The 25,289-nt window shown below is 35.9% G+C and overlaps 2 protein-coding genes across 7 annotated transcripts in view; one reads left to right on the forward strand and one right to left on the reverse strand.

Annotated features, from left to right (window-relative positions):
• The window catches only part of CDH12 (cadherin 12), a 1,011,811-nt gene that overhangs the window by 775,211 nt on the left and 211,311 nt on the right, over nucleotides 1–25,289 (reverse strand). The gene's annotated exons all lie outside the window — the stretch shown is intronic.
• On the forward strand, nucleotides 8,820–9,227 carry LOC101551205 (mediator of RNA polymerase II transcription subunit 10). Its single transcript, XM_012932053.2, has one exon. The coding sequence runs from the start codon at nucleotides 8,820–8,822 to the stop codon at nucleotides 9,225–9,227; it is 408 nt and encodes a 135-aa protein (XP_012787507.1).

The raw sequence follows: 25,289 nt of genomic DNA on the forward strand, positions 1-25,289 counted from the left end.
TTCAGAGCACAGAGCCAGGAGTAGGTGCTGAGCTGGGTGCCCACTCTCAAGAACAACAACCCACAAAAAATGTAAAACCATGAAATCATGTGCAATAGCAACTATTGCTTGTTTGTCTTATCACTTTCATATGACTAGGTCTTTCCATATCAGTCTTATCTGGGTCTCAAATGAGCTAATCATACTTTTTGAAAGCAGAATAGGGACTGGAACCATAGGAGAGTGGACAGGGTGCTTTCCTTGAATAAGGTCAGCCTAGCTTTGACCTGGCCCACTCATTAGACCAACCCAGGAACTAAAGACCCTGACAAGAAGGAAGGGATGAATCATGCCAGAGGCTCATTGCCACTTCACTGGTGGTTGGTTGTAGTGACTCTATAAGCAAAAGGATAAACATCAACACTATAATAAAATACAGCATTTGTAAAACATTTCAATAAAGCATTTAAAAGACAAAACAAGTTTTCTAATGTTTGTAAACATTATAAAAGCCAGACCAACAATGGAAAGAACTGAAACAGAACTCAAAGTCCATTTCTTCGATGTGCCTTGAAAGGAACTCGATCTGCAGTGAAAGCCCTTGGATTAGACAACTTGAGAGCAGCCTTGGAAAACTAGAAAATAAAGTTTGCAAACAAAGTTGGAAGTTCGATCTTGTACCCTGTACTATAGAAACACCCCTATCCCAACTTGGTTTTGCATTTACATTCTTTTACTTTATGGGTTTCAAAAATAAAACTATGTGTTTCACTGACTTCTGATTTATGCTCTTACTCTGCAAGGATAGACAATGAACCTTGGAACCAGAGTCAGGATTAGGACATCAAAGTTCAACAAAGAATTTAGCCCAACCCAAAGCAGAGGATAATGTAAAACTCAGTTATAATACGCTTTCTTTAGCAGACTGGTTTACTTCTTCTAGAAGCACTTTTTAAAATTTTATATATATATATATATATTTTTTTTTTATTTGAAGCACTGCAATTTTCAATACCATTAATGACAGAGTTTAGTGTGACAGCATTTGAATACCACACCCTAAAACAAAGTGTCCAATTTCCTCTCATGTAGCATAGACTTTTGTCTAATACTGACATATTTACAACCTTATTCCACTGTTCTCCATAAATTATCAGGACAAGAAATTATAGTTGATAGCAATAGCTAATAATGTTTATAATTAATTTGTTGTTGGTGCTAAGTATTTGCTCAAAGCCAATTTTCTAGAACACACATGAGATATTTTATATTTGATTTTTCCCTCTGCCTCCAAAATATGTTCTGTGTGTATGTATATATACATATACATTAATATATATGTATGTATAATTTATAGCACTGTAGCACTGTCATCCCATTGTTCATTGATTTGTTCAAGTGGGCACCAGTAATGTCTGCATTGTGAGACTTGTTGTTACTATTTTTGGCATATCGAATACGCCACGGGTAGCTTGCCAGGCTCTGCTGTGAGGACGGGATCCCTCGGTAGCTTGCCTGGGCTCTCTGAGAGGGACAGAGGAAAGGAATCCAGGTTGGCCGCGTGCAAAGCAAACGCCCTACTCGCTGTGCTATTGCTCCAGTCCCTATAATTTATAATTTAAGGAAATATTTTGTGTGTACTAAGAGATACAGGACATGTATGAACACACTATGTTACCTTTCTCACTATTAGAACACAAAGCTGAGAATAGCTACATCCTCAAGCTATTCTGGACTCAGCTTTATCAGCATTTCCAAAAGCACAGGCTTCTGATATACTTTATATCTCTGATATGCAGTAAAGAGACCCATACTTAGTCAGAGCTGTGACTGCAATACAACCTTTGAAAGAGTCTAAGGTTTACAATTGGCAGCTATGGGAAGCTCCAGTAAATAGCCTGCCGTCCTTGGGAAGCCCTCTTAGCCCTGGGCCTGACCTTTGAATTGTGTTCTGACCTGCATGGGCAGCTGGACTCAGCACCCAGTTCTTTGCTGACTGAATGTCATAGAAATACTGGAAATGTCTACATTTCCCGAATATCTAAGTGAGAGGTCAGTAACAGGGTAATTCCTAATTCTACAGGTTATTCAACGTCAGGTTTTAAAAAATATCTAGGGCATTGCAGTCCTCAGGTTCTAACAATTCTTTTTGCAATTTCTGTGAGCCAGATACCTTACCAAAAAACAGAACAACAACAACAAAAAAAAACCCTCAGAAATGTGTCATTTGCATGGGTAAGAAATTTTTGTCTTTGTTCTTAACTCTGTGTCCTTCATATACTGTGCCAATTTTCACATGAAAAAAGGGAGTGCATTTAACATGTTGAATACTACCAAATCATCTCATACTTGTTTCACAAAGACACTCTGTTTGGGTAGAACTCATCTTAGCAATTTGCTAAGTCTGCACAGCGAGTACTGTTCCTTTCATCCAGATAGATGTCATGTCCTGCTGATTTTATGCTAATACCAACTAGAGTCCTAACGCTATGGGCATGAGAATTTCCAATTTAACTCTTAGGGCTTTCTCCTGAATCCTGAATACATGTTACTAGTAAAGATGTTGAATTTGTATCGTGTGCAAATTGAGATTTTATATTTTTTTTTAATCTCAGGCACTTTGGGTTTTTCTATTTCCTATGCTACTATTCTTTTACGATATCAACACATCTATATAATCTCAATAGAATGAGATCTCCCTTGATACACTGAAACACGCTACAAATACATTTAGTGTTTTATAAACAAACAACTTCACACTTAGACTTCAGTTGTTCACTAATTAATGTATACAGGTTTGTTTTATCACCATTGTAAATTTGCTTGTGCATGACATGCTCTAGAGTAAGCAAAGTGTTTCTTTGTCAGGAAAGTCAAAATGAGTTAAGTACGTTTTATTTTATGGCCTAACTTAAAATAAAAAACAATTATTTTTATATAGGCATTTTTGGAACATGAATATTGAATGAAATTGCATTAACTTAAATGGAGAGAATCTAGGGAAAAAATAGTTTAGCTCATAGTGACATTTTAAAGTATGTTCAAAGTAAATAAAGTATTAACTAATCCTTTCTTTTTAAATTACACTTACATTTTTAGAAATGTAACATGAAATTTGATTGTCAAAATGAAAGTAATAAATTATAATTCTCATATCAAGATGAACTAAAAACAGTTCACATAAAATTACAATACATACTGAAACAGAAAAGTACATCCTAAATATTGATAAATTGATTACATAAATATAACTGCAATGTCACTTTTTAATATAGTAAAACAGTAAAAACAAGAGTTATTATACAATGATTAAAATTTAATTTGCCCTTGAGCACAGAGCCAGGAGTCAACACTGAACATATCTGGGTGAGACCCCAATCACTCTTCACCCACAAAAATAAAAATAAAATAAATGTTCAATTTATTAGCAATCTATGCAAATTGCAAATATGTATGCTGAATAACAGTAAGACATTTGCCTTGCACTTGGCTTACCTTGGTCTGATCCCTGACAGCACAGATGATCTCCCAAATACAACAGGAGTGATCCCTGACATCAGAGCAAGGAGTAAGCCCTCAACATCACTGGGTTTGTCCCAAGAACAAAAACAAAACTGTTAACCCTTAAGAAGAAAAACTCTATTATTTACTGTGATAGAAAAAAAAATTAAGATAGTCCAAAATATGTACTGTGAAACTACATAATATTTTGATTTAGAAAATATATTGCATTATAAAGAAATACTACAAACTTAGAAGCTTAACAAAGTTTTTTTTTTTTTATTATCTTAAAGTTCCAAAGGTCAGATTTCTAAAATAGTCTTTACTGGTACAAAATCAAGGTATAAGAGTTCTGCATATCTCCTAAAGTTCACTAAGGAGAATATTTTCTTTGACTTTGCAGTTTCTAGATTACCAGCATTCTTTTCCTTGTGACCCATTTGTCACCTTGACAACTAATATCATAGCATACTTCAACCTTTGCATCTCAGTTGGTTTCCACAAATCGTACTTCTGTTTATCTTGTCAGTACATTATAATGCAGAAATATATTGGTTTAGTTCAGATAAGGGACGGGAGCGATAGCACAGCGGGTAGGGTGTTTGCCTTGCACGCAGCCGACCCAGGTTCGATTCCTCTGACACTCTTGGAGAGCCCGGAAAGCTACCGAGAGTATCCCGCCCACACGGGAAAGCCTGACAAACTACCCAAGGCGTTTTCGATATGCCAAAAATAGTAATAAAAAGTCTCACAATGGGGACGTTACTGGTGCCCCGCTTGTGCAAATCAATGAACAACGGAAGGACAGTTCAACTGTGCTACAATTCAGATAAGACAATGCATATAATACACAGATGTCATGTTTTTTAATATAACCTCACCTCTGAAGCCACTTTTATCACCAGGCTAACATATGTACAAGCACTAGTAATTAGCGTTTCTAATGTTTTGAGTGCTTTTATTGTGTGTACCACAGGCAACATTCAGGAAGGATTAATTCTATAAAGGCAGGCCAGTATTGGAGAGTAAGAAAGGTTTGAAACTTGTAACTGAACATATAATGAGAGGAACCTTAGAAAAAAAAAAAACAGAAGAAAGCAAAAGGAATAAAAAATGGATTAAATGCTTGCTAAAAAGCATTTTAAAAATTAAATAAAAAAGAAGGCCACTGTTGTAGTTCAGAACTAGTAAAGTAGCATATTATTTCTAAAGCATATTTTGTATTTAGTAAATCCACAATACCTACCTAAAGAAAATAAAACACAGTTCACAGACATATGGTTTAGTACATTAATTTGTAAAAACCTATTTTAAACATTCATATTACAAATTAAAAAATGCATGTTTATATGGTTTTTAAATATATATATAAATAATTGTGAAATGCCCAATATGTTCTGTTATTTTTAAATTCTTAAAACATGCATTATCTATTTTCCCATTTCTTCTAAACTGTATCCGAACTTCTTAGCTCAGTCACAATCTGCTTTTATTCTTCTAATTCATGTCTGCTCTAACCTCTGTGGAAAAGCTCCAATGACCTGTATATTCTTTCTATACCCCTGACTCATTTCTTTCTCAATCATTTTATATTTATTTTCTGGCTGTTACTAAATTTTCTGTAGCCCATTTGTCATTTACAAGGCTTATTTTTCATTTCAAACATATAGTATTAATAAATGATTACATACTTTGATAACAAAATATTAAATTCTAAATTTATTTATCAATGAGAAACATAGAAACATCAATTTCTTATATATACAATTATCTGATCCCTGCTATGTTTATTTAGATGACTTAAACAGTAACCCTGTCATTTCTTGTACCACCAGATATAATGAGAGACTCATCTGTCTCATGCAAATCAACCATTTCACTCATTGATTTAAAGTTCTTTAGAAGTCTCTACTTAAAATTTTGTTAAAATCTTTAAATCTAATGCTATTGTTGATATATTCTTTTTCCCACCCACCCTTACTTCTTTTCATAATTGCATGTTCTTACTGAGGTTTAGGCCCTTTGCACTATGGTTTCTATTAGGTTGATCTCTCTGATAATTCCTTGATTGCAAACCTCTGTTCTTTAGGTCCAAGCCAAAGTATCTTCTCCACAAAGAAAACTTATAAAGCAAAAGAAATAAAATGAATAAATAAAAAAATGTAAGAAAGAAAAGCAAAATCTATTTTTTTTTCTTTTTGGGTCACACCCGACGATGCACAGGGGTCACTCCTGGCTCTGCACTCAGGAATTACCACTGGCGGTGCTCAGGGGAACCATATGGGATTCCGGGAATCGAACCCGGGTCGGCCGTGTGCAAGGCAAACGCCCTCTCCGCTGTGCTATCGCTCCAGCCCCTATTTTCTGATATTTTATATTTGACAACTTATGTTTTCCAAAACCAAAATACAAGTCCAAATTAGTGTAATTTTCTCAGTTGCATACGCTGATACATATATATGCATATATGTATAATTCATATATTCATGTTACATATACACATAATATACTCACACTATAACAGCAGTTGTATTCATTGATACATGTATGTATAAACATTTATTTATTGTATAAATATATACACACAGATACAGATCTCTCTCTTTCTCTCTCTCTCTATATATCTTTTACTAATGTCTGATGTTGGAGTAACTTAATATACATTTTGAGAGAGTGAGTGCATCTTAATTGTTTATTTCTATAGCCATATATCCCGAAGGAATACTGTGAGTTTTCCTTCTATAGAAAGTTAGTACATGTTAATGGTGTCAAAGATCTGGTCTTTGGATCCTAGTGACAGCTCAGTGGGAAGGGCACTTGTTTTGTATAAAGTGGAAACCTGGGCTCCATCCCCAACACCCCATATGATCCCCGGTACCCCACTAGGAACATCCCTGAGCACTGCTTGATGTGCCGCCTCCCAACATAAAAACAAATAAGAAAACAAAAACCTCACTGATCCTGAGATTAATGTGCTTGTGCTGAGATGTTTTAAATGGCCCCTGAGGTCCATCTCGACATGGCCGGGCCTGCTCAGGGCAGTAACGCTGTGTCCAGCCGTCCACGCAGTCCTGAAGAGTGACTCAGAGGCCCAGAGAGAAGATTGTCGGTGACTCCCCGCTGAGGAACAGAAAACTCCTGAGAGCCAAATCTAAGAGATTTGGGGGCATCAGTTCAGCTGACACCCTGAGCAACAGGGCCAAGGTTTAAACAAAGCACAGGCAAAGTGGGCCTTCGAAGAATCTCTGCAGCTGTCCCGGGGACCTGTTGTGCTGGGGTCCACCATCAAATCTCATATGAGCTCCAAGGTTTTTGGGTCAGATCAAAGGAGACATGGTGACATCAAATAAAATTTAGAGGAGTATATTCACACCAGCTGGCGGGCTGCCCTGCTAGGCAAGAACAGCAGCCTCTCAGCAGAAGCACAGGATTTTGATTAGGGAAAAAACACATCCTGCCATACCTGTGATTTTCATAAGCAAAAAAAAATTAGTTTAACTCACTAGGCCCTTGTCCTGGCACCCAGTAAATTTATGTAGCACAGTGAAGCAAGCATTGATATATATATAAAAAAAAAAAAACGAAACATGTGATTGCACAAAGGAATCAAGTATTGATCATTAACCAAGTCACTCTTGTAGACCGTAAGTCATTATTCCTATTTTACTCCGTGACTGGCAGGCACCCTTGTGAAGGGGTTACAAGTAATTATGTATACAGTTATCAAATGACTCCGGTAACTAAAAAGTAAACTTCTAAACTAAATGTCATATTTTACTATAACAAAAAATATCATAACCGAACAATAGCTCAACATGTCTCAAAAAGAGACATCCTCCTGCAGTGACTATATAATTCTTCTTGACCACTGGTTCAAATTTTGAAGAATTTAATTTTTGCTTCCACATGCTCAGGCTGAGCCTCACACATGAGCGCTCATGCAACAAATCATAGCGGAAAATATGTATATTTGCCTCTGGGAGAGCCCAGCAAGCTACGGAGAGTATACTGCCTGCACAGAAGAAGCCAGGGAAGCTCCCCATGGCATATTCAATACGCCAAGTACCATAACAATAAAGTTCTCATCCGCTAACTCTGAAAAGAGCCTCCAATCATTGGGAAAAATGAGTAGGAGGCTAAAATCTGGGGGCTGGGACAAATGGAAACGTTACTGGTTACCACTTGAGTAAGTCAATGCACAATGGGATGACAGCGATACAGAGACATCCTGAAAAGCAAGAAACAAATGTGACCCTTAAGGTTCATTCGATGCCCTTCTGATAAGAAGTCAATATCAAAGATATATAAGGCACTGGTAGAACTTTACAAGAAAAAAGATTTCAACCCCATCAGAAAATGCGGAGAAGAAATGAAACAAAATATCCTCAAAGAAGAAATTTGAGGCACAAGAAAAAAAAGTTCTTCATCACTAATCATCAAGGAGATGCAGACCCAACTAATAATGAGATATCATCTCACACTACAGAGACTGGCACAAATCCAAAAGAACAAGAGCAGCCAGTAGTGCTGACCTGGATGCAAGGAGAAAGGGACTCTCCTTTATTGTTGGTGGAAATGCCGACAGGTCCAGTCTTTGTGGAAAACATTAAAAACTGTAGGATAACATCTAGTTTGTCCTTTTAGCCTTGCCACAGGGAACTTAGTTTACCTTAGAGCAATGGTCTTTCTGGATGATGCAGGAAGACAGTTAATATTATGCATTGTAACTTGGGATCCGATTGACTCCAACAATATTTACTCCTGGGCATCTGCTTTCTCAACTCAGTTGCCCTTAGTTCCTAGCACCCCAAAAGCAGGGTCCCAAAAAGGGACAGGATAGACCCAGGGCAAGCTGTGAGCTACTCTGGCATCGAAATGGGCCAGACCAAAGCACCACAATGCTCAACTATAAATTGATAACATGGTCATAGACAAATGCTGTCATGATCCAAAAGTAAGGACAAGACTAGGATCCTGCTGGGATTAGGAAGACTATCCTGGCCTGAGGACTGTGGTCTGGAATGTGGGACACACCCTGACACACCCTTTGATTTGGACCCCACCCTTGATCGGATTTCATACTTAACTGGACTAATCTCCTTAGATGGGATTTTGTTAATCTCCTCAAGAAATGGCCCCACCCCTCTTTGTTGATTTGTTAACGTTCAACCCACCTTTGTGTCACCACCCTATCAGATTGCTATATAAACCAAGACTGTGGAGGAAGAGACGGAGACAGCAGAGACAGAGGAGGAGACAGCAGAGACAGAGGAGGAGACAGCAGAGACAGAGGAGAAGACAGCAGAGACAGAGCACGGCGGGCACTGAACTGCACGGCCATGGCAGAGAATTTGAAACACCTGGAGGAGCACCTGGAGAAGTTCGTGGAGAACGTCCGTCAGCTGGGCATCATCGCCAGTGACTTCCATCCCGGCAGCCAGGCGAGGCTCAACCAGAAGCTGAATTCCATCGTCACTGGCCTACAGGACATTGACAAATGCAGACGGCAGCTCAAGGACATCACTGTGCCTTTAGAAGTGCTTGAGTACATCGACCAGGGCCGGAACCCCCAGCTCTTCACCCAAGAGTGCCTGGAGCAGGCACTGGCCAAGAACGAGCAGGTCAAGGGCAAGATCGACAGCATGAAGAAACTCAAGAGCCTGTTGGTTCAGGAGCTCTCTAACGTGTTTCCGGAAGACATGGCGAAGTACCGCAGCATCCGCGGGGAGGACCACCCCTCTTCCTAACTGCCCCGCCCGCCCGGAAGCCTCCGTCCTGCAGGAGTGGCCGGACTGCCCGCGTGCCCCCAGTGCTACTGGGTCCTGGCTTGTCCCAGGACCGCCCAGACTGCCCCATGCTCCGACAGAGGGACCCCCTCTTAGAACTGCCCCCTGCTGGGACCGGGAGTGGAGTGAGGAGTGTGCTGGACCGCGTGTCCCGTTTCCCTTGGCGACTCCAGGGTGCATTCAGTGCAGCTGTTTACGTGAGTCTCGTGTTTCAGTAATAAAGCCTTTGAGTCAAAAAAAGAAGAAGAGGCAGCAGGACACAGACAGAAGAAGACACAGCAAGGAGAGGACAGAGGCAAGACAGAACCAAGGAGAAAACACAGAAGTCGGGAGAAGACACAGAGAAGACAGAAGCGAGAGAGAAGACACAGAAGCAGAGACAGAGCAAGGTTAGAGGGACCAGAGGAGAGACCACAGAGACAGAGATAGACAGACAGAAGAGAGCACAGTGGCACACACAGAAGCAGAGCACAAGGAGGAGCCATCCCGATCCGGTACATACACAGGGGCTTGAGAGCACCGAACGCGAGCAGCGCGTGTGATAGAGAACTGTCCCGAGAGCCCTTGAACAACAGAACAACTGGACAAACATCACATCGCCCCCTCCCGCACGTGTCTTGTAATTTTTTACAATGGACATCCTCAACAAACTAGAAATTGAGAAGGCAGCTGAAATAGAGAAGGCATCACTAAGTCAATGATGGGTGTAGGGATAATTTGGGATGGGAGATGTGTGCTGACAGTAGATAAAGGACCAGATGTGATCGCCTCTCAGTATCTGTATTGCACACCATAATGCCCCAAAGTGGAGATAGAGTATGGGGGAATTTGTCTACCATAAAGGTGGGGGGGGGGTGTTGGGATGGGGGAGAATATTGGGAACATTGGTGGTGGAAAATGTGCACTGGTGGTTGGATGGTTGTTTGATCATTGTATGACTGAAACTCAAACATAAAACCTTTGTAACTCTATCTAAAGGTGATTCAATAAAAAAATTAATTCTTTACAAAAAAACCCCTAGAAATTGAGCTCCTGTTTGATGCAGAAATTTCATTACTGGGAATATACCATTGGGGCACCCAAAACACACAGCAGAAACACCATCTGCACTCCGATGATCTTTGAGGCACTATCTACAATGACCAGACTGTGGAAACAGTCTGAGTTCCCGAGGACAGATGAATGGATACAGAAGCAATTGGTCCATCCACACAACGGAGTACTACTCAGAGGTCAGGAACAATGAAGTCATAAAATTTGCCTATAAATGGATGGACATGGAGAGTATCCATTTATAGGATTCTATTCATGTTGAGTGAAATAAGTCAGAAGGAAAGGGACAGATATAGAATGACTGCATTCCTTTGTGGTATATAAAAATATATAGTAGAAGACTAATATCCAAGGCCAGGATAAACAAGGGCTAGGAGGACTGGTCAATTGCTGGAATGTACCACAAGGGTGTGTGGGTTAGAGGGTAGATTCAATTAAAATGAATGAAACAATCAATAAATGTGGCCTTATTTATATAGTCTTGTTCTATGCACAGGTTTTGGGATACAGAAAGATTCATAAATACTCATGTTAAGTCGCTTTTTTACCAGAGGAAAAGATATCATTTGCAAGAGAAATCAGCAATAGAGAAAACTAATGAAAATAAGTTCATGTGTTTTTCTATAGAAATGGTAATGTGTGTTTTACCTCCCCCTTTCATAAATAAAATATTATATGGAAAAATAAGTAATTTGACATTCATGGCTTACTCTTGTACTAAATGATTTCTAAATATTTTATATCCTTAGATTACTAGAATAACACAGTTTGTGTTCATTGGCCTACTGATAAAACTTTGAGGACAGCATCTATTTAGGAGACATGATCTCATCTTTCTAACTTCATTTGTTCTGATATTTTGGATTTCATAACTTTTTTCTTCCCTATGGCCTTGGGATGATATTCATTTGAAAAATAGTCTGAGATGCTGTGAGAAGAATCTATGACTTTGAGATTTACACAATATAGCTAGTTTAAAAAGGAATAGAGTTCATATTTATGATTCAGGCTAATTGTATTTGAGGTCCTAGTAGTTACAAAAATAAGAATGCCAGAATTGTAAATTGTATCACCAAGGGATTTAGTCAAAGTTTCCACAAATTTAGACTTTTTTTTGTATTTTACAAAGAAAACCCACATTTTTTTGAATAAGTATAATTTATCATAATTTATTTCATCAAACTATTACTTTTTATGGTGTCTATAAAAGATCTATTTGCTAAACTTTCCAAAGTTAGAGTTCAGTGATTATGTAAAAATAAGTATAGATGAGAATTGTACATGAAAAGAATAGCTCAATGATTATACTCAATCCACTGTTATCCTAACCTTACTACTCGAGTCTTTGTCTTTAGGATTGACATTTTTTTTTCTGTTACTGTGCAAATGAACAGAGCTCTCATTGGAATTTATGTCCATGATAACCCATAATTCCCAGAGGTAATAATAGAAAAATAAAACACTTAACTTCAAAATGTGCCTATGAAGCTTTTGAATTGATGCTTAAATCAAATTAAAATAAGGTCACAGAGATACCTGATGTTCTTAGCATCATAAAAAAAAGTCCAAGAGAAATTGAAATTGAACATATTTAAAATATTTAGACTTAATGAAATATATCTAACATTTAAAGGCAACTCCCAATTATTTTCTCAGCCCATTAGTCTATATTTCAGTATTGTTGATTTTTTTCATTTTGGGAGCTCATCTGGCCTCACATTAATGTATACTATGTGGTGATTTATATGACCTGATCTAAATTGAGTTACTGAATTTTTGCATGGTATACTTATCATTGGTTAAAGGACTGTTTCTTTCTTATTGCAAAGACTATATTTCAATACATTAGTAAAGCACCCTTTATAAAGAAAATTTTTAAAAATGCTCTATATCTCTCTAAGTTTTTTGTCATAAGCACATTATTAAATACTTGACATGTGAATAATCATTAACGCAAGTTTCTATTTGGCAAGAAATTGTAAGCAACATCATGTTTACAACTTATTCAGCACATTCATGTTATATAGTAAGCAAACAACTAAATGATAAATTCTTTCCAACAATTTTTAATGCTGTACATATTAAGCATTGTAAAAATTAAAATAATTTCTTTACATTGCTAAAAGAAATAGATTAGAACACAGAGTAATCATGGAGTTTAAAAGAAACTTTGCCCAGAAAATTACCATTAATCACAAAGTCAAGAAAATGGTTCATGTCCGCTTTTAGGCACCCCACTGATTAGTGTAAAGGATACTGAATTATGAAAGTGAATAAAATTCACGTAAAAAAATGAATGTGCTTCCTTGTATTTGATATCAGAGTAAAGGTCAGTAAAATGTTGGAAATCATTTCACTAATAATTAATGATAACATTAGTTATATGTGTTTTATGAACTGGACTGGAGCAATAGCGCAGCAGGTAGGGGTTGGCCTTTCATGAGGCCGACCCGTGTTCGATTCCTCCAGCCCTTTCTGAGAGCCTGGCAAGCTACCTGGGACGTATTTGATCTGCCAAAACCAGTAACAACAAGTCTCACAATGAAGACATTACTGGCGCCCACTCCAGCAAATCCATGAACAATGGGACAACAGTGCTACGCTATGGTGCTACTAGAGATTTGCTGAAGGAAGCAACTAGGCAGAATACAGCTGCACAATTATGTCCCTTGTATTGTCTGTACTTCAGCTTTATCAGCACTCTAATGGTGAAAATAATAATTTTACAGTGTGGTTGTTACATTACTTTAAACACAAATGGAAACACGTGTTGCTTGGTTTGGTCTGTGTGAGCGCACGCCTGCCCGGCGATGCTTTACAGACTATTCCAGTCACTGTGCTTAGGGATTACCCCCAGCGCTGCTCCTGGAAAACTGTACGAGAAACCCGAGTCTCCAGCAAGCAGCGCCTATTCTGCATACTCTCAGCCCTCCCAGCTATCACTCTGGCACTGGGTCAGGACTTTTCATATTTAAATATTTATAACATCTTCTGATACAGAAGCGTTTTAATTTTATTCTCTCTAATACTTCAATTTAGTATAGCCTGCTTGAGCTGCCATAAGAAAGTATCATAGGTTGGGAAGTTTAAATACGATTTATTTCTCAGCATCTATAAGACTTATAAATCTAAGAGCAGGATATTAGAATAATCATATTTTCATGAATGACCTCTAGAACTGCTTTTTCCGTGTGTCTTCGCATGACTCAGGAAAAAAGTATGAATAATATGGTGCATACTCCTTCTCTTAAAGCATCCAGTTCTCCTGGATTAAATCCCCAACCTCATAGCCTCATTTAATATTTGTTAGTCACTAAAACTGTACTATCTCTCAAACCAAAGATGCAAAGTTGATAGATAGATAGATAAATGGTGTACTTGGTAAAGACACCATTCAGCTCAGATAAAAAATACGATAATTTTTTTACCGTTTATGTTTTTATATGATAATTACAATATTTATTTTTCAACTACTTTGGAACTAATATTCAATCACAAGTGTGTTCTGGGAAAAAAACTGAATTTACATTTCTACAGATAGCGCCACTTAATATTGTCTTATAAATATTCCCTCTTTTCTAAGTTGAGAGTGAATCAATATTAATAATCTTTTTGGAAAATAGACTTTGGTTTAAGCACATGAAAATCTCTGATTAATCACAACATTTGAAAGCTCATTCTAACTCTGAATTCTTAACTAAACATTTATAAATTTCCAGTGATCCACATTATTATAATTTGGAGTGGTTCTGAAGTAGCTTACTTAATCTGCCATTGTAATGTAGAAACAGAGGATAAATTTTGACAAGTGCTGATGAAAGTTGATATGTTTAGTTTTGGTGTAACTGCTAATCTTAAATACTGAGCTGTATGACAGAACTAGTCTAAGAGTTGACCTATAACATAAGAATTGCCTAACTGTATTATAATATGCCACTGATCACAAAATTCTGTTTTAAATCAGTTTCCCAGATTTTACTATATATAAACAATTTTTATTATGGAGTGTTAGCACAGAGGGTAGGGCGTTTGCCTTGCACGTGGCCAACCCAGGTTTGATTCCTCCGTCCCTCTTGAAGAGCCTGGTAAGCTACGGAGAGTATCCCGCCCACACGGCAGAGCCTGGCAAGCTACATGTGACGTATTCGATATGCCAAAAACAGTAACAAGTCTCCACGATGGAGATGTTACTGGTGCCCGCTCAAGCAATTTAATGAACAATGGAGCAACAGTGCTACTACAAGTACTCATGTCATTTCATTAATTTTGGTGGAGTATCGGTTTGGATCAGACTAGTTGTGCTAGGAACTACTCTTAGATTTGTGCTCGAGAGCTATGTTCAGGAGACTATTCAGTGTAGGGATTAAACTGTGGATCATGAACACAAAGTATAAACAGTAGCTTATGAGCTGCATTCCTGCTATTCTCCCCACAAATTCAATATATGTTGGTGAGGGATAATGGCTAGGATACTTCCAGTGTTATTCATGGAGAACTTGTGACTCAGTGCTCAGAGTTCACTCCTGAAGGTCCAGAGGGAATCATACATGGTCCATGGGATTGAATCAGATTCACCGGCATGTTAGGCAAGGCCTTTAGCTCTTCTACAGGAAAAATTGCTTTTAACACTAAAATGCATTTAACTCTGCATGGAGCGATAGCACAGTGGGTAGGGTGTTTGTCTTGCACGCGGCCGAACCAGGTTGGATTTTTCTGCCCCTCTCGTAGAGCCCGGCAAGCTACGAAGAGTATCCCACCTACACACCAGAGCGTGGCAAGCTACTCGTGGCATATTCGATGCCAAAAACGGTAGCAAATCTCACACTGGAGATGTTACTAGTGCCCGCACGAGCAAACCGATGAGCGACGGGATGACAGTGCGACAGTGCAACTCTTTGCACCCACTAGCTACAACTTCAGGCTTCACAGGCTCAAGTTCCCCTCCAAGTGTTCCTAGGCATCAGCAAGTCAGAACAACTTAAGTATCACAAATTAAAGGTAACAACTCTGCATTTTCTCTCTAGTCTCTCTGCTCTCTCTCGTTCTCTATCTCTTTCTGCTGTAGGCAATATCATATTATATAAACTCTTGTTTAAAGTAGAACACTGACATATTCAAAATCAATACAAAAGTCTTTGATACATGATTTTCAGATTGAATAAGTGAATTTTTACATGCTCTTAAATATCTTCTTGGATGTGTCTGCTACTCATACACAATAAAAAAAAAAATCAAAGAGACTAAGCAACAAAGAGAATTGACGAGCAACAACTTTACCGCTCTAAAACTTGGCTTTCATGCCCTCTGCAACTCGCTGTGTAGGATTTAGTAAAATTGATCTGGCTTATCTTCTAGAATAGCACTTCCCAAGGTTGGAAATCCTACCTCTTGGGGTCGTGGGGGTTGGGGTGGTTGTTAACTTTAAAGATCCAGGAGATCCCAAGTAGCCTTAAGAGAAATTGAGAGGTAGTGAACAAAATAATGAGGGAGTTAGAAAGAATTTAAGAAATTTTTGAAAAAAAAACTTTATATATGAATCAACTGTTATTTAAAGAGTTAAAGTTATAGTGATTATTTTCCAAATGAATGCACATCTAATGCAAGTTATAACTGATCAGTGGTTGAGTCCAGTGATCAGGCTTAAGACACAAGTCAGAGGGCAGGTGGAGGTGAGGCTTGAGAAGTAGTATAGAATGTAGAGTGTTCGCCTTGCAATATGCAGCCGACCAAGGTTGGAGTCCCATAACCACAATGTTTTCCTGAACTTTTCCAGGAGAAATTCCGGAATGCAGAGCAATAAGTAAGTCCTGACCATCCCGAGTGTGGCACCAAAACAAACAAAAATTAATAAACAGAAAAAGATGCAAGAGTTGGCAGATGAGCTTATACCTAGCGGACTCATATCCTTGCCACGAATAGGTGCATGCACTGATTTATTTACAATTCCACAATATAAATAGAAGAGAAAATATGTAATATTATTTAAATCGCTTCGGAAATATGTGGCGGATAGCAATTATGCAAGTATACTAAGTATTTAAAATTTTTAATTTATACTATCTTCTATCTTTACATACTGCAGGCCATTCATTAAAAATTGTATTCTTGTTTCAATTAAACATCAATTAAATGTGAGTATTTCTATAATGTTTAGTTTGTTTTTTTGGAGCTGCACTCATTTTTGCTCAGGATTTACTCTGAGATTTTAATTTAGAATTTTTTATTGATAATAAAATAACAACAGGATTTCCAAGCAAAGTACTAGTTGAATAATATGATTAATGAATTTACCATTTTATTATAATATTAATTAAAAGAATTGATAAAAATAATTTAAAAGTCTGTAAATCATTAATCTGTGTGTAACTATCAAATCACATGTCTTAGTTGGTAAAGTAGGTGTTAGTAAGATGGACATTATTTAAATAAGAGCAAACTAAATTAAAACCATGAAGTGATTTTATTTCCATCTTGTATTTTTAATTATTTCTTGATATCTTCAGTTTATTTGATAATTTCATAATAATAAGTATACCATTTCTTAACACAAAAATTAATAGTTTAGTTAGTATTTTAGTTTGTTTTTTACCAACATATGAAAAAATATACACCAGGCTTGTCAAAAGTGTTATCAAGTGATGATATGAAACATTTAAGTGTACAAGAACATTGAACAAAATGCTGATAAGAAAGATGAGACATTACCTTACTTTTGTTTTGAACTCTTAAAGGAAGTTTGAGAAAGTCAAATTGGAAAAAGTATTTTCAATAGCATTCAAACATGATGATAATGGTCGTATGTTTTTTAGATTCATTTCCAACTGCTAAATTCTAAAAATCATATACATTCTTTGAAAAATTATTTGTCTCTAAAGACAATAAATATATGAAACCAGGTACATTATACTACTCAATCCAGAATCTGATACTTCCAATAATACATATTTGAGGTGCTACTAACACGTTTGAAACACAGTGAATGGATGGACAAAATGGCTCCAAATGTTGAATACTTTTTGGATGAGTTTTTAAAGCCTTCCAGTTCCCTGTACATCTTGAGGAATCAACTTTGTCAGGATATGAAGCCTTATGTTTTAATATATGAGTGATTAATCAAAGAAGAAAAATAGCAAATAATTATTTTATAAAAAATTGAACTCTGATACACATTATAAGAATTTTTTAAATAAGAAAAGATGTCTCTGAATAAAATTATGTCAGTGACTGTTGCTGCAACTCCAGGGCAATAGGACATTAAAGGTTTTGGGTTATTTTATTTGCATATAAAGGCGAAAAAGTTAACGTTCTTAATGTATTCACTATATGCATCCATTATTAACATTTCATCACCAAAATTCTTAATGAATAGCTACATATGTTATTCAGTGTCACTAAAGCAATAAACAAAACCAGACTCAATTAACTGACACATAATTTTGTCCACTTGGTATCGAAAACAATGAAAAATTCAATGTCTTACTCCTTCATACAGAAACATCAATTATTATAAAGCAATTATTGATTTTATAAAATCTTTGACTCTCGCAGAGTTGCTGAAAATCAAAGGATAATATTTTGCAAGTTAATTTGGTTGATTTAAAAATTCATATAGTTTATTTGAAAGAATAATTCAATAAATTTAATTGTTTAAAAAGCTGCATTAATCAAAATGAAAGAAGTTTATTGTTGCTATTGTAGCAAAACTATAAAATTTAGAATGATTTAAAAATTGGATGCATTCTTCTCATTCTAAATTTTGTAGTAGTAAACATGATGTAAACAGTAGAAAAACATGATGGAAACATTCTTACCCATTTTCAGCTCTTGAAAATTTCCCATTCTGACTTCAATCAATAATTTGAAGCTGTTCTAAAAATCAATATACCTGATTGAGCTTTGCCCCTTTTTCAAGTTCAAACACTGAAAAATCTCAATATTTCCAAGAACTGTTAGAAATAACAACAAATGAGGCAAAGGATGAAGTGAAATTTAAACTTAAAGAGAATTAGCATTAGTTCTGGCTATAAAAGAAATGCCAACATTATATCCTGGATTATGACATATAGCACAAAACTTTTAGATTTGTGTTTCCTTGATGAGATTTAGTGGAATGGTATTCATCATGGTCACAAATGGAAATTGACTGCAAATCATAAAGAATTAAAAAGAATTTTTAAAAGAATTAAAAACACTTCTGATGAAAATAGAGTAGGACAATAATAAATTAATGCCAGCACACCCAATTTATTCTTCTATTTAGGATTATTTTCAATAGTACAATTTTTACTTTAAGGTTATTGTCACCATCTTAATTATGAGTAATGCAATTGTTACTACAATTGATTTTAATAAACAATTATAACTTCAAGTTTTAAACTTATTCAAAACAACTTCCTTTACCATATCAGATGGTGTAGGCAAAAATAAACACACATGCATTAAAAAAGGTAATTTGACACTGAATCTTTCTGTTTGTTTGCCTAAGGAAGGTATATTTCTAGAGGTAACAAGACAAATTATTTTCTTCCTAAAGTCAAAAGAGTTCTAGGAAAACCCTCAAAATCCACTTTTATCTTTTCACACCTTCCCACAACCACCAGGTTTTATACTTAGAAAGTTAAATTTGATCTAGTTTCCAACTATAAACTAATAGTTTTCAATTATAATTTAGTTGCTTGATTTTATGGCAGCACAACTGGGTTTATGTAACTAGAGCCAGACATAATAGTGTATATATTCAGATACCAAGTTTACCACATAAGCCTGTGTGTAGAGAGCTTTATTCATTCACAATTCAAGGTCAGTTGCCACTTTTTATGTGAGAATAGAAAGTAAATTGCAACAATTGTTCTTTATGCTTTTCCAAATTAATATATATATATATATATTTCTAATTTTAAAATGAGAAAATATCCTGCCAATTGCTTTAGCATATAAAAGACTCTGTAGAAATATGTAAATGGAAATAATAGGAGTTAGAGTATAAATTGAGTTCACAGAAATGCCTATTATGAAGACATGACATTTCTAATCTACCAAGTTTAAAGAAACCAATTATAAAGTTATTTGTAGAAAGTTAAAGCAAATAAGACAATGAAGGATAAGAAAAAAAGAAACTATAAAAATGTAGGGTGAATTTCAGACTTAGATCTTGGATATGAATTCTCCATAATGAAAATGTTAACTACCTTTTATTAACTGCATAAATGGGCCTGAAAGTGCCAATCTGGTTACTACAACATCTCAAGTTTTTACAACAACCATTAATATGAATAAGCTTTGTTCCCTTCCCTTTACAATAAAGCATGAGGTTAGGCGGTTGCCAAAGGGTAGTCAAAACTCTGACTCTAACAACTATTTCCCTTTACCAAAGTCAATTTTCTTTCCATCCACTGTGGTGACAAGCATGTAAGAATGAAAGGCAAAGAGACTATTATTTCTTCACATAATAATCAAACGGGATGGAAATTGAGAAGGGATGAGGAAAGGAGAGCAAATAAAATTCAATTTGATCTTGGAAGTTGTCATTTACCAGTGAAAACTTATACTTTCAAAGATTAAAAAAAATGCCATATGGCATTTAGGTAAGTTGGCATTTAGCTAGACAATGTTTACTTTTAAAAAATGCAGGAAAAAAACATACGTAGGCTAATTTGTAAACATGACAAAGCCAAAATAGAAAATTATACATTTTATGAATTGTTGCTGATAAACATGGCCCTCACTTTGGAAAGTGTCATTTTGTATATTTTAATAAGACAGAGGAGAACTTAATAATAAAACTGTGACATCCACTCTTAGACAAACTCAAGTCTAAGGAGGAATACACAAGAGTCTATATCACACGAGCCAGTTTTTAAATATATACAAAAAAGTTAATTTAATATTTATTGTATGTCAGCTAATTTAGTTTTTATTGTATTATATGAATCTTCATGCTTTATATGTGACTGAAATTAAGAATAAAAATCAAAGAAAGTAAAATAATATATTGCTTAGCACTACACTCACCTACATAACAAATGATAAATAAATGCTACAAACATATTTCTGAAATATTTAGGATTAGATGTCACCCTAAGAGGATCCAGGAAAGTGACATCTTCATAAGGAAGGATTTGGGAATAATTATATGAGAGGGTTTATTTTCTTCCTTAAGCTGGATACTGATTGTCAATATAATGCTTTCATGATTTTCTGAGCTACTTATAACATGAATATATATTCTGTGCTGTGTCACTGTATCACTGTCACCCCATTGCTCATCGCGTTGCTCGAGCGCGCATCAGTAACATCTCCATGGTGAGATTTGATGTTACTGTGTTTGGCATATTCAATGTGCCATGATAGCTTGCCAGGCTCTGACGTGTGCTCGGGATACTCTAGGTAGCTCGCCCATCTCTCCGAGATGGACAAAGGAATCAAACCCGGGTTGGTCGCGCACAAGGTAAATATTCTGTGCTAGTATTTATAAAAAACAAGTAAAATTAAACTTAGAAGTGTTAGAGATATTTAAGCAAAATACCTAAGGTATAGTTATCATTCATTTTATAAAAGCAAATACTTATCAATTTCAGTCTTTATACACAAACCATATGCATACATTTTCAAGAGAATAATTAGAAACATAATTGCCCCAGGCATTTCAACAGTTACCAGAAAAAAAATATACTGCTTATTGAATATACTACTATATCTGTTTGTATGTCCTGCACCTATTTGACTCTTTCTTGTCTACTTCATTTGTAAAAGACCAAAAGTATAAGAAGAACTTATGGAGCAATAAAACATCCACCTACAGATTATTAGAGCCAGGGCAACATTAATAGCAGCAGAATGGAAATAGCAGAATTTACCTGGTATTATGTATTAAAGGCAGAATTAACATTGGGGACTTAGTATGTTTTAATTATGTATATATTTATAGATATACTATGTATATTATGTGTATATAATGTGTATGTATGTATGTGGGTATTTATATACATGTATATGCATATGTGCATATATACATGTATATGTATGTGTGTATGTATATATGTGTACATAAATACATATATATATCCATATTTTTGGGGTCACACCCGGCAATATTTAGGAATTACTCTTGGCTGTGTACTCAGGAATTTTTTGGCTACAGGGGCAATATAGGCTACTAGGGATTGAACCTGGGTCAGCAGTTTTCTAGCAAAATGCCTTACCAGCTGTACTATGGTTTCTGTCCCATTAATGGGATATTTAAAACTGAGTGGTGAGTTTTTCTTGGAGATAAATTATAAGCAATATGTGCTAATATCCACTTTTTAATGTTATTATTGCTGATAATATTTTTATGTTTAATATTAAAGTAGAAAACCCCATTTGTAAGCCTCATCACTCAAAGTACACGAAGAAGTTAGCCCTTTGATAGCATCAAGTATCTACAGTGAGAAGTCAGTTTATGGGCCAGTAATGACTCTACTCAGAAATCATTCCAGGCAGGCTTTGGGGATCCTACAGGTGACAAAGATCAAAACCAGGGGAGCTGCACGTAAGGTAAGCACAGAACCACTGAATTCTGTCTCCAGGCTCATCGTAATATTTTTAAGAGATTATAAAAGAAGATTTTGTAACTCCATCTTAGTCCAATTTAAATTCATGGCTAGGTTATCTCTTTGGGGTCTTAATTTATATATGACTTTGTCTGCCTTCCTAGTGAGATCTTCATATAATTGAAAACTGGCCTTACTTAACCAAACTTACTTCTATATTCCATCTAAATTTTAGTGTTTCAAATATCAGAGGGTTATGACAAACCAGATTCTTTTTAGGGGTTTAAAATGTCTAATTGTGATTATGTTTACACCTCAGTATACTGAAAGTCGTTGGATTATATCTTTCTAAATGATACTTGAAGAATCTTAACAAAAGTAATCAACATTAATCACTATTTTTTCTAATAATGTATTTAAGTTTAATGGATTAGAACAGAATTTCTAATAGGTTTCAGTGCTCAGCATTATAAATCAACATATGCATGTTCTATATTATGTTTCCCACTAGACTTTTCATTGGAGAGCCAAGTGACAGTGCAGAAGAAAGAGTGCTTGCCTTGCACATGTTTAACTCAGGTTTCATCCTGGCAGTGCAGAATTGCCTATGAGGCCAGTCTCAGGAGTGACCCCTGAGAGAAGAGCCACGAGCAAGCCCTGATAAGTGTTGGGTGTGACCCCGTCAAGAAACACAAACTGAAACATCCTCTTAAAAATAAACAAAACTCTTAGCTTAGTTTTTGCTATATATTGATTCTTCTTCTAATATAATCAAGCCAAATGTAAATGCTATCTCAATAAAGTCATTTAAAGAAAATTTGGAGGAAGCAAAACTCCAGTTTTGTAGCTGCACTGTAGTTCTTCTGACAGCCTCGGAGCAATTCTTAAACACGGGTATTCTTGGTCAGCTTGAATTGCTAAAATAAAAACTACCTGAGTGGAGATGTCTTTAGACAACCTGTTTCCCCTTAGTTTTGACTTGTGGAAAGTGCAAAGATCAAAGTGTGGGATGTGAATCTTCCTATGTTCTCATTGTATCCCTCCATAGTGGACCATGGACATATATCTAACCTCTCTTCTAATAAGGCATTAGTACAATTGTGAAGGCTACACTCTCAGACTTAGTTACCTCCTATAGGCTCCATCTTCTTATAACAATACCTTGGTGATTTGGGCTAAACCTATAATTTTTCAAGTTCACACATCCAGCACAGAGCAATGGTAAGTCAAAAACCTGATAAGTAGTCTACACTATGTAGGTAAGCTAAAGCAGGTGATTAAAACTAGGTGTGGATGATTGAATAATCCAAGAATGGAATTTATATACATATTAACCATTAAATCCAAGATATTAAAATGTGAATTATAATATCCGTGGTAATGAAGACAGGTTGTGATAGTCTGAGATCAGAGGAAAACGATTGAACATGATAGTGAGGATTCAGAGTAAATTGATGCATTTATTATGGAAGGGATCTCTGGCACAGCACTTCAGTGATGATAATAATAATAATAACATACAAAAAGAAGCACCAGAGTTTTATATAGCTAAAAACCGTATGAGCTACTTTTAAAGGGAGCTACTTATTTCACATTGTTTTAGTTCATTGGTATCAAGAATAAAGCATATAACCAAAAGCATCAATCATATTGGATTATACATCTAGAACCAAAACTTCACTGTATCGCTGTCATCCCATTGCTCATTGATTTGCTCGAGCAGGCACCAGTAACTTCTCCACTGTGAGACTTTTTGTTACTGTGTTTGGCATATCAAAGACTGCACGGTTAGCTTGCCAGGCTCTGCCATGCAGGTGGGATACTCTAGGTAGCTTTCTGGGTTCTCTGAGAGGGACGGAGAAATAGAACCCGGGTCGGCCGCATGCAAGGCCAATGCCCTACCCGCTCTTGAATAATAGGCTAGAATTTTAAATAACAACATCTCAGAGTACCTTTAAAAGTTATACTTTAGGGGTGGAGCAATACATAATATAGCTTGTAGGGAGATTGTCTTCCACATGGCTGACCCAGGTTCAATCTCTGGGAACCCATAAAGTCTCTTGAGCACTAACAAGAGTGCTCCCTGAATTTAGAGTGAGGAGAAGGCCATGAAGAACCACTGGGTGTTTCAAAAAAAAACATAAATAAATAAGTGAATAATAAACATTCACATGATTCTATAAAAATTTTGTCCTAGAATTCACTTCCTCATAACTCCATTTCTAGACTTCCTGAATAATTCCTAATTCATAACTGCTTAACTTCATGCATCACTGTTTAACTCATAAAAAGCATTGAACCATTAAAATCAGATATAACTACTTTATTCATTTTTTTTTGGTAGTGATTGTATTTTGGATCACACTTCCGGGTTTTCAGTACTTATTCCTGACTCTGTGTCCTGGGTTCCCTTGTGATGGTACTCCGGGTGTCAAATGCAGTGACCTATGACTAAAGGGTCAGCCACCTGAAAGGCAAGTTCCTTCCTTTCTTCCTTAACCCTGCAGAATCTCTATGGTCTTAATTAGATATAATTTTAATCTTTTTATTTCTATGTATATATACACATATGCAGATATGTATACATATATGCACATATGTGTATACATATATGCACATGCACTTACATGTAGTATCTCTATATATCTACACATATTACAAAACAAATTAGAACAAAAATAAATTTAACATTTTGTCAAAATAGTTGCATGAAAATGTCCATGTATTTCTTAATAATATATAGGCTCTGAAAAACATTTAGATAAACTGTTTCATTTAGGGAAATCCAGTCTGAAGCATATAAATAGTAAAATGCAGTCATCTACAAAATAATTAGCAAGTCATTTCAATCTTCCTGAGAACTCCTTAGAAATTGTTTGTGAGAACATTGCGACAGGTTATTTTATGACAGAATAGGGCATGGAGAAGATGTTGAATGGCAGTGTCATAAAGAAAAATTAAAAGGGAATAAATTGCATTTGGAAATATGGGAATCATAAATGTCTTTGCAACCCTGAGAATACAGGGATTTTCAGTAAATGGGACTTAATTTAACATACTAGAAAGAGTTAAATATTTTAGCAAGAATGGTCAAATTTTCCATCTATTTGTTAATAAATAGTATTGTTCTCACCATTATTTCCTTCCCTAGAGTTATTCACGTACATTCTTATCCCTATACATATTCATTAGCTGGGTCACCTTGCCCAGACCCATGCCTTCAAATAACTCTTAAATGTTGCCTCTAATTAATGTCACCAGTCCTAAGTTTCAAATTTGTATGTGTGAAACTAGTGATTTCTTTAGATAAAGCATAGTTTAAATAATAATTTATTAATTATGCTAGCTTCTCAATTCCCCAGTTATTAAAGTATTCACTACAACCATTATGTGTATAGTAATTCTGGATAAAAAGTAAAATAAACAAATGGGGTTAGGG

The sequence above is a fragment of the Sorex araneus genome, chromosome 1 (genome assembly GCF_027595985.1).
Source record: "Sorex araneus isolate mSorAra2 chromosome 1, mSorAra2.pri, whole genome shotgun sequence".
NCBI lineage: Eukaryota > Metazoa > Chordata > Mammalia > Eulipotyphla > Soricidae > Sorex > Sorex araneus.